The sequence below is a fragment of the Telmatherina bonti genome (assembly GCF_933228915.1).
Source record: "Telmatherina bonti genome assembly, chromosome: 16".
NCBI lineage: Eukaryota > Metazoa > Chordata > Actinopteri > Atheriniformes > Telmatherinidae > Telmatherina > Telmatherina bonti.
In genome coordinates, this window is record NC_136614.1 from 38,820,486 (window position 1) to 38,832,612 (window position 12,127).

The 12,127-nt window shown below is 40.6% G+C and overlaps 1 protein-coding gene across 1 annotated transcript; it reads left to right on the forward strand.

Annotated features, from left to right (window-relative positions):
- The first annotated feature begins 4,573 nt into the window (after window positions 1–4,573).
- On the forward strand, window positions 4,574–6,385 carry smim8 (small integral membrane protein 8). Its single transcript, XM_079255392.1, has 2 exons — window positions 4,574–4,941; window positions 5,733–6,385. Exons 1-2 carry the CDS (start codon window positions 4,813–4,815, stop codon window positions 5,889–5,891), a joined length of 288 nt encoding a protein of 95 aa, XP_079111518.1. The 5' UTR covers window positions 4,574–4,812; the 3' UTR covers window positions 5,892–6,385.
- Window positions 6,386–12,127: the final 5,742 nt, after the last annotated feature.

The following is a 12,127-nucleotide window of genomic DNA, read 5'->3' on the forward strand; positions in this document are numbered from 1 at the left end:
GCTGTGGCCAACTATGGTGTGCCCTCCCGTGTCAGAACAGACAGAGGAGGTGAAAACAATGATGTGTGGTTGATGATGAACATATTTAGAGGCTTTGACCGTGCCAGTGCCCTAAGAGGAAGAAGCACCCACAGTCAACGCATTGAAAGGCTCTGGGGTGATCTTTGGCGCGGTGTTAACAATGTCTACTATGACCTGTTTCGTGACCTTGAGGAAGAAGACATCATTGACGTTAACAATGACATGCATCTCTGGGCTCTCCATTACATATTTCTGCCAAGAATCAACAGAGACTTGACTGAGTTTGCCCAGCAGTGGAATAATCATGGCCTGCGAACAGAGAGACACCAGAGCCCACTCCAGCTTTTTGTTCGCGGCTGCCTTGAACAACAGGGACGACTTTCAACTGCCATGCTGGACATCTTTGGGCCAGGGAATGTTGCAGATCATGGAGATGATTGTACACCAGCTGCTGCTGGTGTGACTGTAGGTGGAACAGGCACAGCTGATGATGATGATGATGATGCTGCTGCTGGTGATAGTGCACAGGAGCTGGGAGCATTACTTCAGTGGCCAGAGACCATAGTTGTGCCAGAACTTAACTTCAACAAAGAGGGTACTGTGTTGGAACAAATACAGGCACAGTTTGATCCCCTAAGTGGCCTTAGAACAAGCCTTGGTGTGGAAATACTTACTGGCTTGCTTTCTTTCATGAACAATCTAAATAGAAACTAGAACTGCAAGCTTATGTAACGAAGCCCTGAAACGGCGCCCTTCTTGGCCTGTGACTTGCCGATGGTGTATAAGGAGGACGTGGATTTTAAAGAAATGATGGACACAGCCCTGAGGGACTCACTAGGATTTATGCAGTGTTATGTTTTTTTGTAAAATAAAGTATTTTTGTAATGCCACCCATTATTGCAGCCTTCTTTTCCTTACAGTTGTCCAAACCAAACCTCTATGAGGCTGCGTATGGATTTCTCTCCTAATGTTTTTCCAACCTCATAGAAGCCAAATGTGCTCGGAAATGTTTAGTAACATGCCTTTTTGTATACTTGCACTCCAGTACACCAATAAGCACAATTGCAGAATGACCCCGATGTGAGACCTAAACTCCACAAGATCTACATGCAGAAAGCTGCCCAGATGAGTCTGGATGCTTCTCGAGAGACTTCAGGAATTGGCTGGTAGCATTTTGTGATCTCTTCCACTAATCTGTACTGCAGGGCTCACCCCACCTGTCTAAATACCTTGGTCATACTGGCATTCCTATATGATTACAGGCCAGACACATAAAACATTAAATGTTTTGCTGCAAAAAAAGAGGGAATGTATTGATCCCATAGTAGTAATTTCTGCTATGTGGGCCCATGTCCACTCCACCCTGATGTGAGCACAGGAACCCTGCAGGGTTGCATGGTGATCCATTTCCCTTCCTAATTGTACACACATGACTGTACTCTGTCACATTACACCAATACTATCATCCACTCTGCAAAGGGCAAAACTAAGAATGAGTAGTCTACAGAGAAGAATACAAAGAGTTGACAATTGTGCTGCCAAGATAATATCTTAAGAACATAAAAAGTAAATATAAACTATCAAAGTGATAAAATGATCACTTCCTTGAAGAATAAATCAAAGACAACTGCACAGCTAAAGCTAGAAGCTGGAGAAATAGGAAGCTTTTATTCCTGAGCAACCACATCACAAAGAGCCTCTGTTATTAACATGTTGAGAAAACAGGCACTAAGAATGTTCAACTTCATCAAAAAACTCAGGAAGATAAATCTGACTGAATCTATTGGTCAAATGACAGATCCATCAGACACTGCACAGTTTCTTATTGGAGAATAAAAACCTCCATTTCATCACCATGTTTCATTGTGTGCTATTTTAACATGCTGTTCTGTTTTGAATACATAATTTTATAATATTGTAGTATATGCAGTACATTCAATATAACATAACTGTGTAAAAACATAAAAAGCAGGGGCCACTTATCAAATCAAATCAAACTTTATTTGTATAGCACTTTTCGTGCTTAAAGACAATACAAAGTGCTTTACGTTGTAAAACAATTTACATCAAAATACAACTTATCTTGTTTGGAGGTACTGATAATGGTTGATGATGTGTTTCATTAGAATATTATTTTGACCAATGTGTCATTGTAACATAGGTGGTTTTCAGTGGACTTACTGGGTAAAAATGAGGCTCTGTAATAATGTGAAGCATATAATGAATAGAGGTAATGCATGGGACACATCAGTGAATCTGACAGGTTAAATTCTATAAATGGTTGCTAGTCAGCCATGAGATGGTTTTGCTTGAGGTAATGGCAGGGCTGGGTAGCCCTTTGTTGGGCCTGACTGATGTACACTGGTCATAGGTAGGCTATATGGTACAGTAAATTGTGTCTTACTTTGTCTGATAAGATTGTCATGGATCATACCTATTTTTTCTAATACCTGCAAACGACCAAAAGGTTTTCATGATATGAAAAGGATTTAACTTCAGAATATACCAGTAGGCACAATTACTAAACAAGTGGCAGGAAATAAAGGTGAAAAAGGAAGTATTTAGAATAATCATAGAAGCTCTACCACACAATCATAAATCAGTCTTCAATAAATTAAACTGCAGCTGAGATGTGAGCGCCCTCTGGTGACCAAAATTGGTTCTATTTGTTTTACTTGACGTGGTGTTGCGATTTCTGATAAATCTGCTTTGGTGTATCATTTCTTTGTGTCTGGGTGTAATGAACATCATGTTGAGAGCTGGGCTTAAAATAGTTTGTGGCAAGTCGACAAGTTTATTTGAGCAATCAGACTGTGGCAACACAGCTCGATGACTTTTTCAGCCACTATAAGGTAGAAACTACTGCGGCACCTATCGCCCCAGTTCCACTCAGCAACCCACCCTGTACTCTGATAATATGAGACGAAACCCCCATGAAGAAGGCAGCCGAGATGAGCACCAGCAGGGTTCTCAGAGACTGGTCCAGAGTAAGCTGAGCATATTTTGTAATATCTTCTATTCTGTGCTCTGTGGAACTCCTGTATGAGGACCTCTGCCTTCAGACCGGTGGGGACATGATGCTCCTGGCTTAAATTATTCCTGGCAATCATAAAATGTTTCACAAGACTTTTGCAAATTACACCCACCCACCCACACACACACACACACACACACACACACACACACACACACACATATATATATATATATATATCAGAACAGTTTCACCCAGAGTCATAAGCATAGCAAAGACTGAACCTGCAAACTAAAAAGCTTGTTTGAGTGTGTTACATTTCATTATGCTGATCTGTTTACTACAAACTACAGTAGTATAGCACATATAATGTTATACTTGTATGAGGACATCTAAACTGTAGAAGCCACATATACAGTTTTTGGGGGACTGGTCAGTGTGCTGATGATTTGTTTTATTTGGTTGTTATGGTGAAGTGGAACATTGGTCTCGTGGATGCAGACGGCGACAGCTTGAACTGGCAGAGAGAAGAAGGCTGGTAGCCGTAAATGTAGCAGATTTGCTGAGTTGCTTGACTTAAGCATCGGTATTATACGGTTAAGGGTGTCTTGTTTTATAGCATCCTGTATAGTGTGCGGCACGATCAATCACTTTTTATAAATATAGTAACAGATCGGTGTCTTGTTATGGAAGTGAACTCATCATACAAATAGACTGAACCCATCCTTTGCCTCTGTAGTGACCGTGGAAGACGTTAAATAAACTATAGATAGAAATTAGATGGTAATTAATAATTAATATAGATGAGAGACATGCGCACACACGGGTAGTTTTCTTCTAATTATTGCACATTTTGGTGATGTTCTCTAAGCCACAAGTACGAAGTAGGCTAGGCAATATATATAAACGATAATAATAAAATAGTGTCTTTTTAAATCTACATGTGAGCGTGTCTCCTGGCAGTGCATTTAAATTAAGCAGCAGATATGAGTACTTAAGCAGACACCCAACAAACACCAGAATGGGCTCATCGGAACGACTCGTGCAGCAAAGGAACTCTGTGATGAACTGGCGATGTCTGCTCTTAGTCTATATTGATTGGATGATTATGGTTTAATTTCAGTGGCAGGTCAGAAAGGGGGCTGGGATAATTATAATATAAGAAAACGCCATTTTTAATGCGCGTCAAAGTGACAAGAAACGGCGTTTTTTACACGCCTACATTGAGGAACGGTACAGAACGTCGTATTTTACGGCGTTTATCGAAATGGCGTATTTTACGGTGGTTTAGTCATAAAAAAAACGGCGCTTTTAACGCCGTTTTGTGAGAAAACGGCGAATTTTACGGCGTTTTAATGCTAACGCGTTAATTAAGTGGCGAATTAAGTGGCGATTTTTGACCACTTTGGCTTGCCATACTGTACAGTTCCTGAACGCCCCTTTTGCGGCGTTCAATGACCGCACGTAAAAAGGGAATGGCAAGCTTGAGTATGAGTAAACAGACGTAAGGACGTTGATTACGTAAACAGACCTCTGCGGCCCTGGTCACATGACTTCTGGCACGGCGAATCAACGTGACGGAACCATAGATCGTGTTCAGTCTATGGTCGGAACCAGAGCCACAACACACTGGTCGGAACCAGAGCCACAACGCTCTGGTCGGAACCAGAGCCACAACACACTGGTCGGAACAAACATTCCGTAAATGGTCGACAGTTGCAGACGGGCTCGAGCTGAACGTCCTTCCAGCAGTTTCCACCGTAACTTTTACTCCTCCTTTCCACCTCCACCAGAAGAGCTGCCTGTCGGTGCAGGACATGTCGGACAAGCCGGTCGGCCAAGGGAACGAGGGCTCTGGGGAAAAGGGGTTCCGGACTCCGGGGCTGAGGGGAGCCCAGACCACCACGCTGTTCCGCGCCGTGAACCCTGAACTCTTCATAAAACCTGTGAGAATCTCGAGTTTTATTAACAGACAGGAACAGTTCACTGTGATGGCAGCTGAAATCTTGGCTACATGTGAAGCGAGACTGAAAGCGATGTTTTACTATTAACTGCAACTGTACGGAAAGACTTTCTAAGATTTAGGTTTTTCACAATATTCTAATTTTCTGAGACAGTGCATTTTCATTATCTATAAGCCGCAATGATAAAAATTTCAAGGAATGGATGTTTGAAATTTTTCTCTCTGTGTAATGACTTTATAAAATATGGGTTTCACATTCTGAAATATGTATATATATATATATATATGTATATATATATATATATATATATATATATATATATATATATATATATATATATATATGTATATATATATATATATATATATATATATATATATATGTATATGTGTGTGTGTGTGTATATATGTATATATATTTTGTAGTTTACTCTATGATCAGCCTTTGAGTGATAGAAATACCAAAATCATCAAAGTCTATGATAAATATAATTAAATTATAAATTTAATCGTCCTCTTTTAAAATAACACAAATATCGGATCAGTACTTTGTATCCGCAGATATCTAATACCCAGGAGTCAGTATCTGATGGAAAAAATGCCACTGGAACATCCCTAATGTTGTGGATTTTTATTATTATTCTGTCTCCCGGTTGGAAGTGTACCAACAATGAGAACTAAAAGCATCTGGAGGATCTCTGCCGCTCTGAGTAGCAACATGAATCCCCTTCCACAAGTACTCAGTGTTTAACCCAAATCTGTTTCTTTTTGCAGAATAAACCTGTAATGGCGTTTGGATTAGTGGCAATAACTTTATGTGTGGGATACCTGGGTTACCTTCATGCGAAGAAAGAAGATGACCGGCAGCTTTACGAAGCCATTGACAGCCATGGAGAGAGATACATGAAGAGAAAAACCTCCAAATGGGACTGAAAACACCGGATGCTGTGCAACACTGTGTCTAATTAAGAGAAATATGTATTTATGCAAGTAAAGGAAACCAAAATGAAAACAAATTGTTTTTTTACTCCTTTAAAATTGGTCTGATTGTTGTCAAGTGAATACAAGATTGTCGTATCACAAGACGAGTTCTGTAAAAGCAGTCATGTTCTGGTTCAGACTGGTGTCAGAATCAGACAGATGTCTGGTTCGTGGATTTCTCAGTTTAGTATTCTTAGCCTCCATACTTGGATAAGATTAACCAGCTCCTGTAGCATTTGTTCATATTGGATTCCCAAATCCTTCAGCCTCTCTTAATGAGTTAATCTTTGATTTATGACTTACAGCATTGCTCACTCTTGAGTGATGGCTAATGAACTACCATTGTTTATTTAAAAACCTGCAAAATCTCTGAAGGTGAAAGAAAAATCAGCTTTATGTATGAGAAAGTCTGAAGCAGGTGGCAGTACGAAATAAACATCAACTCTGACTCTTAATTCTGAATTAAATTCATTCTCACTTTTTACTTTAAATTGTTTTTAAAGTGTCTGATATTTAGAAAAGTCAGGTTCCATAGAAACCAGATTGTGTCTGGGAGAAAAAAGAAACAACAGATTCAACATCTGGAAGGAAACAGAAAACTGGTTGAAACATCTGGAAGGAAACAGAAAACTGGTTGAAACATCTGGAAGGAAACAGAAAACTGGCTGAAACATCTGGAAGGAAACAGAAAACTAGTTGAAACATCTGGAAGGAAACAGAAAACTGGCTGAAACATCTGGAAGGAAACAGAAAACTGGCTGAAACATCTGGAAGGAAACAGAAAACTGGTTGAAACATCTGGAAGGAAAAAGAAAACTGCTGAAACATCTGGAAGGCAACAAAACTGGTTGAAACATCTGGAAGGAAACAGAAAACTGCTGAAACATCTGGAAGGCAACAAAACTGGTTGAAACATCTGGAAGGAAACAGAAAACTGGTTGAAACATCTGGAAGGAAACAGAAAACTGGCTGAAACATCTGGAAGGAAACAGAAAACTGGCTGAAACATCTGGAAGGAAACAGAAAACTGGTTGAAACATCTGGAAGGAAACAGAAAACTGGCTGAAACATCTGGAAGGCAACAAAACTGGTTGAAACATCTGGAAGGAAACAGAAAACTGCTGAAACATCTGGAAGGCAACAAAACTGGTTGAAACATCTGGAAGGAAACAGAAAACTGGTTGAAACATCTGGAAGGAAACAGAAAACTGGCTGAAACATCTGGAAGGAAACAGAAAACTGGCTGAAACATCTGGAAGGAAACAGAAAACTGGCTGAAACATCTGGAAGGAAACAGAAAACTGGCTGAAACATCTGGAAGGAAACAGAAAACTGGCTGAAACATCTGGAAGGAAACAGAAAACTGGCTGAAACATCTGGAAGGAAACAAAACTGGCTGAAACATCTGAGAGGAAACAGAAAACTGGCTGAAACATCTGGAAGGCAACAAAAAACTGGCTGAAACATCTGGAAGGAAACAGGAAACTGGCTGAAACATCTGGAAGGAAACAGAAAACTGTCTGAAACATCTGGAAGGAAAAAGAAAACTGCTGAAACATCTGGAAGGAAACAAAACTGGCTGAAACATCTGGAAGGAAACAGAAAACTGGCTGAAACATCTGGAAGGAAACAGAAAACTGGTTGAAACATCTGGAAGGAAACAGAAAACTGCTGAAACATCTGGAAGGAAACAGAAAACTGGCTGAAACATCTGGAAGGAAACAGAAAACTGGTTGAAACATCTGGAAGGAAACAGAAAACTGGCTGAAACATCTGGAAGGAAACAGAAAACTGGCTGAAACATCTGGAAGGCAACAAAACTGGCTGAAACATCTGGAAGGAAACAGAAAACTGGCTGAAACATCTGGAAGGAAACAGAAAACTGGCTGAAACATCTGGAAGGAAACAGAAAACTGGCTGAAACATCTGGAAGGAAACAGAAAACTGCCTAAACATCTGTAAGGCAACAAAACTGGTTGAAACATCTGTAAGGCAACAGAAAACTGGCTGAAACATCTGGAAGGAAACAGAAAACTGGCTGAAACATCTGGAAGGAAACAGAAAACTGGCTGAAACATCTGGAAGGAAAATAAACTGGCTGAAACATCTGGAAGGAAACAGAAAACTGGCTGAAACATCTGGAAGGAAACAGAAAACTGCTGAAACATCTGGAAGGCAACAAAACTGGCTGAAACATCTGGAAGGCAACAAAACTGGCTGAAACATCTGGAAGGCAACAAAACTGGCTGAAACATCTGGAAGGCAACAGAAAACTGGCTGAAACATCTGGAAGGAAACAAAACTGGCTGAAACATCTGGAAGGCAACAGAAAACTGGCTGAAACATCTGGAAGGCAACAGAAAACTGGCTGAAACATCTGGAAGGCAACAAAACTGGCTGAAACATCTGGAAGGAAACAGAAAACTGGCTGAAACATCTGGAAGGAAACAGAAAACTGGTTGAAACATCTGGAAGGAAAAAGAAAACTGCTGAAACATCTGGAAGGCAACAAAACTGGTTAAACATCTGGAAGGAAACAGAAAACTGGCTGAAACATCTGGAAGGAAACAAAACTGGCTGAAACATCTGGAAGGAAACAGAAAACTGGTTGAAACATCTGGAAGGAAAAAGAAAACTGCTGAAACATCTGGAAGGCAACAAAACTGGTTGAAACATCTGGAAGGAAATAGAAAACTGGTTGAAACATCTGGAAGGAAACAGAAAACTGGCTGAAACATCTGGAAGGAAACAGAAAACTGGCTGAAACATCTGGAAGGAAACAAAACTGGCTGAAACTTCTGGAAGGAAACAGAAAACTGGCTGAAACATCTGGAAGGAAACAGAAAACTGGTTGAAACATCTGGAAGGAAACAGAAAACTGCTGAAACATCTGGAAGGCAACAAAACTGGTTGAAACATCTGGAAGGCAACAGAAAACTGGCTGAAACATCTGGAAGGCAACAGAAAACTGGCTGAAACATCTGGAAGGAAACAGAAAACTGGTTGAAACATCTGGAAGGAAACAGAAAACTGGCTGAAACATCTGGAAGGAAACAGAAAACTGCTGAAACATCTGGAAGGCAACAAAACTGGCTGAAACATCTGGAAGGCAACAAAACTGGCTGAAACATCTGAGAGGAAACAGAAAACTGGCTGAAACATCTGGAAGGAAACAGAAAACTGGTTGAAACATCTGGAAGGAAAAAGAAAACTGCTGAAACATCTGGAAGGAAACAGAAAACTGGCTGAAACATCTGGAAGGAAACAGAAAACTGGCTGAAACATCTGGAAGGAAACAGAAAACTGGCTGAAACATCTGGAAGGAAACAGAAACTGGCTGAAACATCTGGAAGGAAACAGAAAACTGCTGAAACATCTGGAAGGCAACAAAACTGGTTGAAACATCTGGAAGGCAACAGAAAACTGGCTGAAACATCTGGAAGGCAACAGAAAACTGGCTGAAACATCTGGAAGGAAACAGAAAACTGGCTGAAACATCTGGAAGGAAACAGAAAACTGGTTGAAACATCTGGAAGGAAACAGAAAACTGGTTGAAACATCTGGAAGGAAACAGAAAACTGGCTGAAACATCTGGAAGGAAACAGAAAACTGGTTGAAACATCTGGAAGGCAACAAAACTGGCTGAAACATCTGGAAGGAAACAGAAAACTGGTTGAAACATCTGGAAGGAAACAGAAAACTGGTTGAAACATCTGGAAGGAAACAGAAAACTGCCTAAACATCTTTAAGGCAACAAAACTGGTTGAAACATCTGTAAGGCAACAGAAAACTGGCTGAAACATCTGGAAGGAAACAGAAAACTGGCTGAAACATCTGGAAGGAAACAGAAAACTGGCTGAAACATCTGGAAGGAAACAAAAACTGGCTGAAACATCTGGAAGGAAACAGAAAACTGGCTGAAACATCTGGAAGGAAAGAGAAAACTGGCTGAAACATCTGGAAGGCAACAAAACTGGTTGAAACATCTGGAAGGCAACAAAACTGGCTGAAACATCTGGAAGGAAACAGAAAACTGGCTGAAACATCTGGAAGGAAACAAAACTGGCTGAAACATCTGGAAGGAAACAGAAAACTGGCTGAAACATCTGGAAGGAAAGAGAAAACTGCTGAAACATCTGGAAGGCAACAAAACTGGTTGAAACATCTGGAAGGCAACAAAACTGGCTGAAACATCTGGAAGGCAACAGAAAACTGGCTGAAACATCTGGAAGGAAACAAAACTGGCTGAAACATCTGGAAGGAAACAAAACTGGCTGAAACATCTGGAAGGCAACAGAAAACTGGCTGAAACATCTGGAAGGCAACAGAAAACTGGCTGAAACATCTGGAAGGCAACAAAACTGGCTGAAACATCTGGAAGGAAACAGAAAACTGGCTGAAACATCTGGAAGGAAACAGAAAACTGGTTGAAACATCTGGAAGGCAACAAAACTGGTTAAACATCTGGAAGGAAACAGAAAACTGGCTGAAACATCTGGAAGGAAACAAAACTGGCTGAAACATCTGGAAGGAAACAGAAAACTGGTTGAAACATCTGGAAGGAAACAAAACTGGCTGAAACATCTGGAAGGAAACAAAACTGGCTGAAACATCTGGAAGGAAACAAAACTGGCTGAAACATCTGGAAGGAAACAGAAAACTGAAACATCTGGAAGGCAACAAAACTGGTTGAAACATCTGGAAGGAAACAGAAAACTGGCTGAAACATCTGGAAGGAAACAGAAAACTGGTTGAAACATCTGGAAGGAAAGAAAACTGCTGAAACATCTGGAAGGCAACAAAACTGGCTGAAACATCTGGAAGGCAACAGAAAACTGGCTGAAACATCTGGAAGGAAACAGAAAACTGGCTGAAACATCTGGAAGGAAACAAAACTGGCTGAAACATCTGGAAGGAAACAGAAAACTGGCTGAAACATCTGGAAGGAAACAGAAAACTGGTTGAAACATCTGGAAGGAAACAGAAAACTGCTGAAACATCTGGAAGGCAACAAAACTGGTTGAAACATCTGGAAGGCAACAGAAAACTGGCTGAAACATCTGGAAGGCAACAGAAAACTGGCTGAAACATCTGGAAGGAAACAGAAAACTGGCTGAAACATCTGGAAGGAAACAGAAAAGTGGTTGAAACATCTGGAAGGAAACAGAAAAGTGGTTGAAACATCTGGAAGGAAACAGAAAACTGGTTGAAACATCTGGAAGGAAACAGAAAACTGACTGAAACATCTGGAAGGAAACAGAAAACTGGTTGAAACATCTGGAAGGAAACAGAAACTGGCTGAAACATCTGGAAGGAAACAGAAAACTGGCTGAAACATCTGGAAGGAAACAGAAAACTGGTTGAAACATCTGGAAGGAAAAAGAAAACTGCTGAAACATCTGGAAGGCAACAAAACTGGCTGAAACATCTGGAAGGAAACAGAAAACTGGCTGAAACATCTGGAAGGAAACAAAACTGGCTGAAACATCTGGAAGGAAACAGAAAACTGGCTGAAACATCTGGAAGGAAACAGAAAACTGCTGAAACATCTGGAAGGCAACAAAACTGGTTGAAACATCTGGAAGGAAACAGAAAACTGCTGAAACATCTGGAAGGCAACAAAACTGGTTGAAACATCTGGAAGGCAACAGAAAACTGGCTGAAACATCTGGAAGGCAACAGAAAACTGGCTGAAACATCTGGAAGGAAACAGAAAACTGGTTGAAACATCTGGAAGGAAACAGAAAACTGGCTGAAACATCTGGAAGGAAACAGAAAACTGCTGAAACATCTGGAAGGCAACAAAACTGGCTGAAACATCTGGAAGGCAACAAAACTGGCTGAAACATCTGAGAGGAAACAGAAAACTGGCTGAAACATCTGGAAGGAAACAGAAAACTGGTTGAAACATCTGGAAGGAAAAAGAAAACTGCTGAAACATCTGGAAGGAAACAAAACTGGCTGAAACATCTGGAAGGAAACAGAAAACTGGCTGAAACATCTGGAAGGAAACAGAAAACTGGCTGAAACATCTGGAAGGAAACAAACTGGCTGAAACATCTGGAAGGAAACAAACTGGCTGAAACATCTGGAAGGAAACAGAAAACTGCTGAAACATCTGGAAGGCAACAAAACTGGTTGAAACATCTGGAAGGCAACAGAAAACTGGCTGAAACATCTGGAAGGCA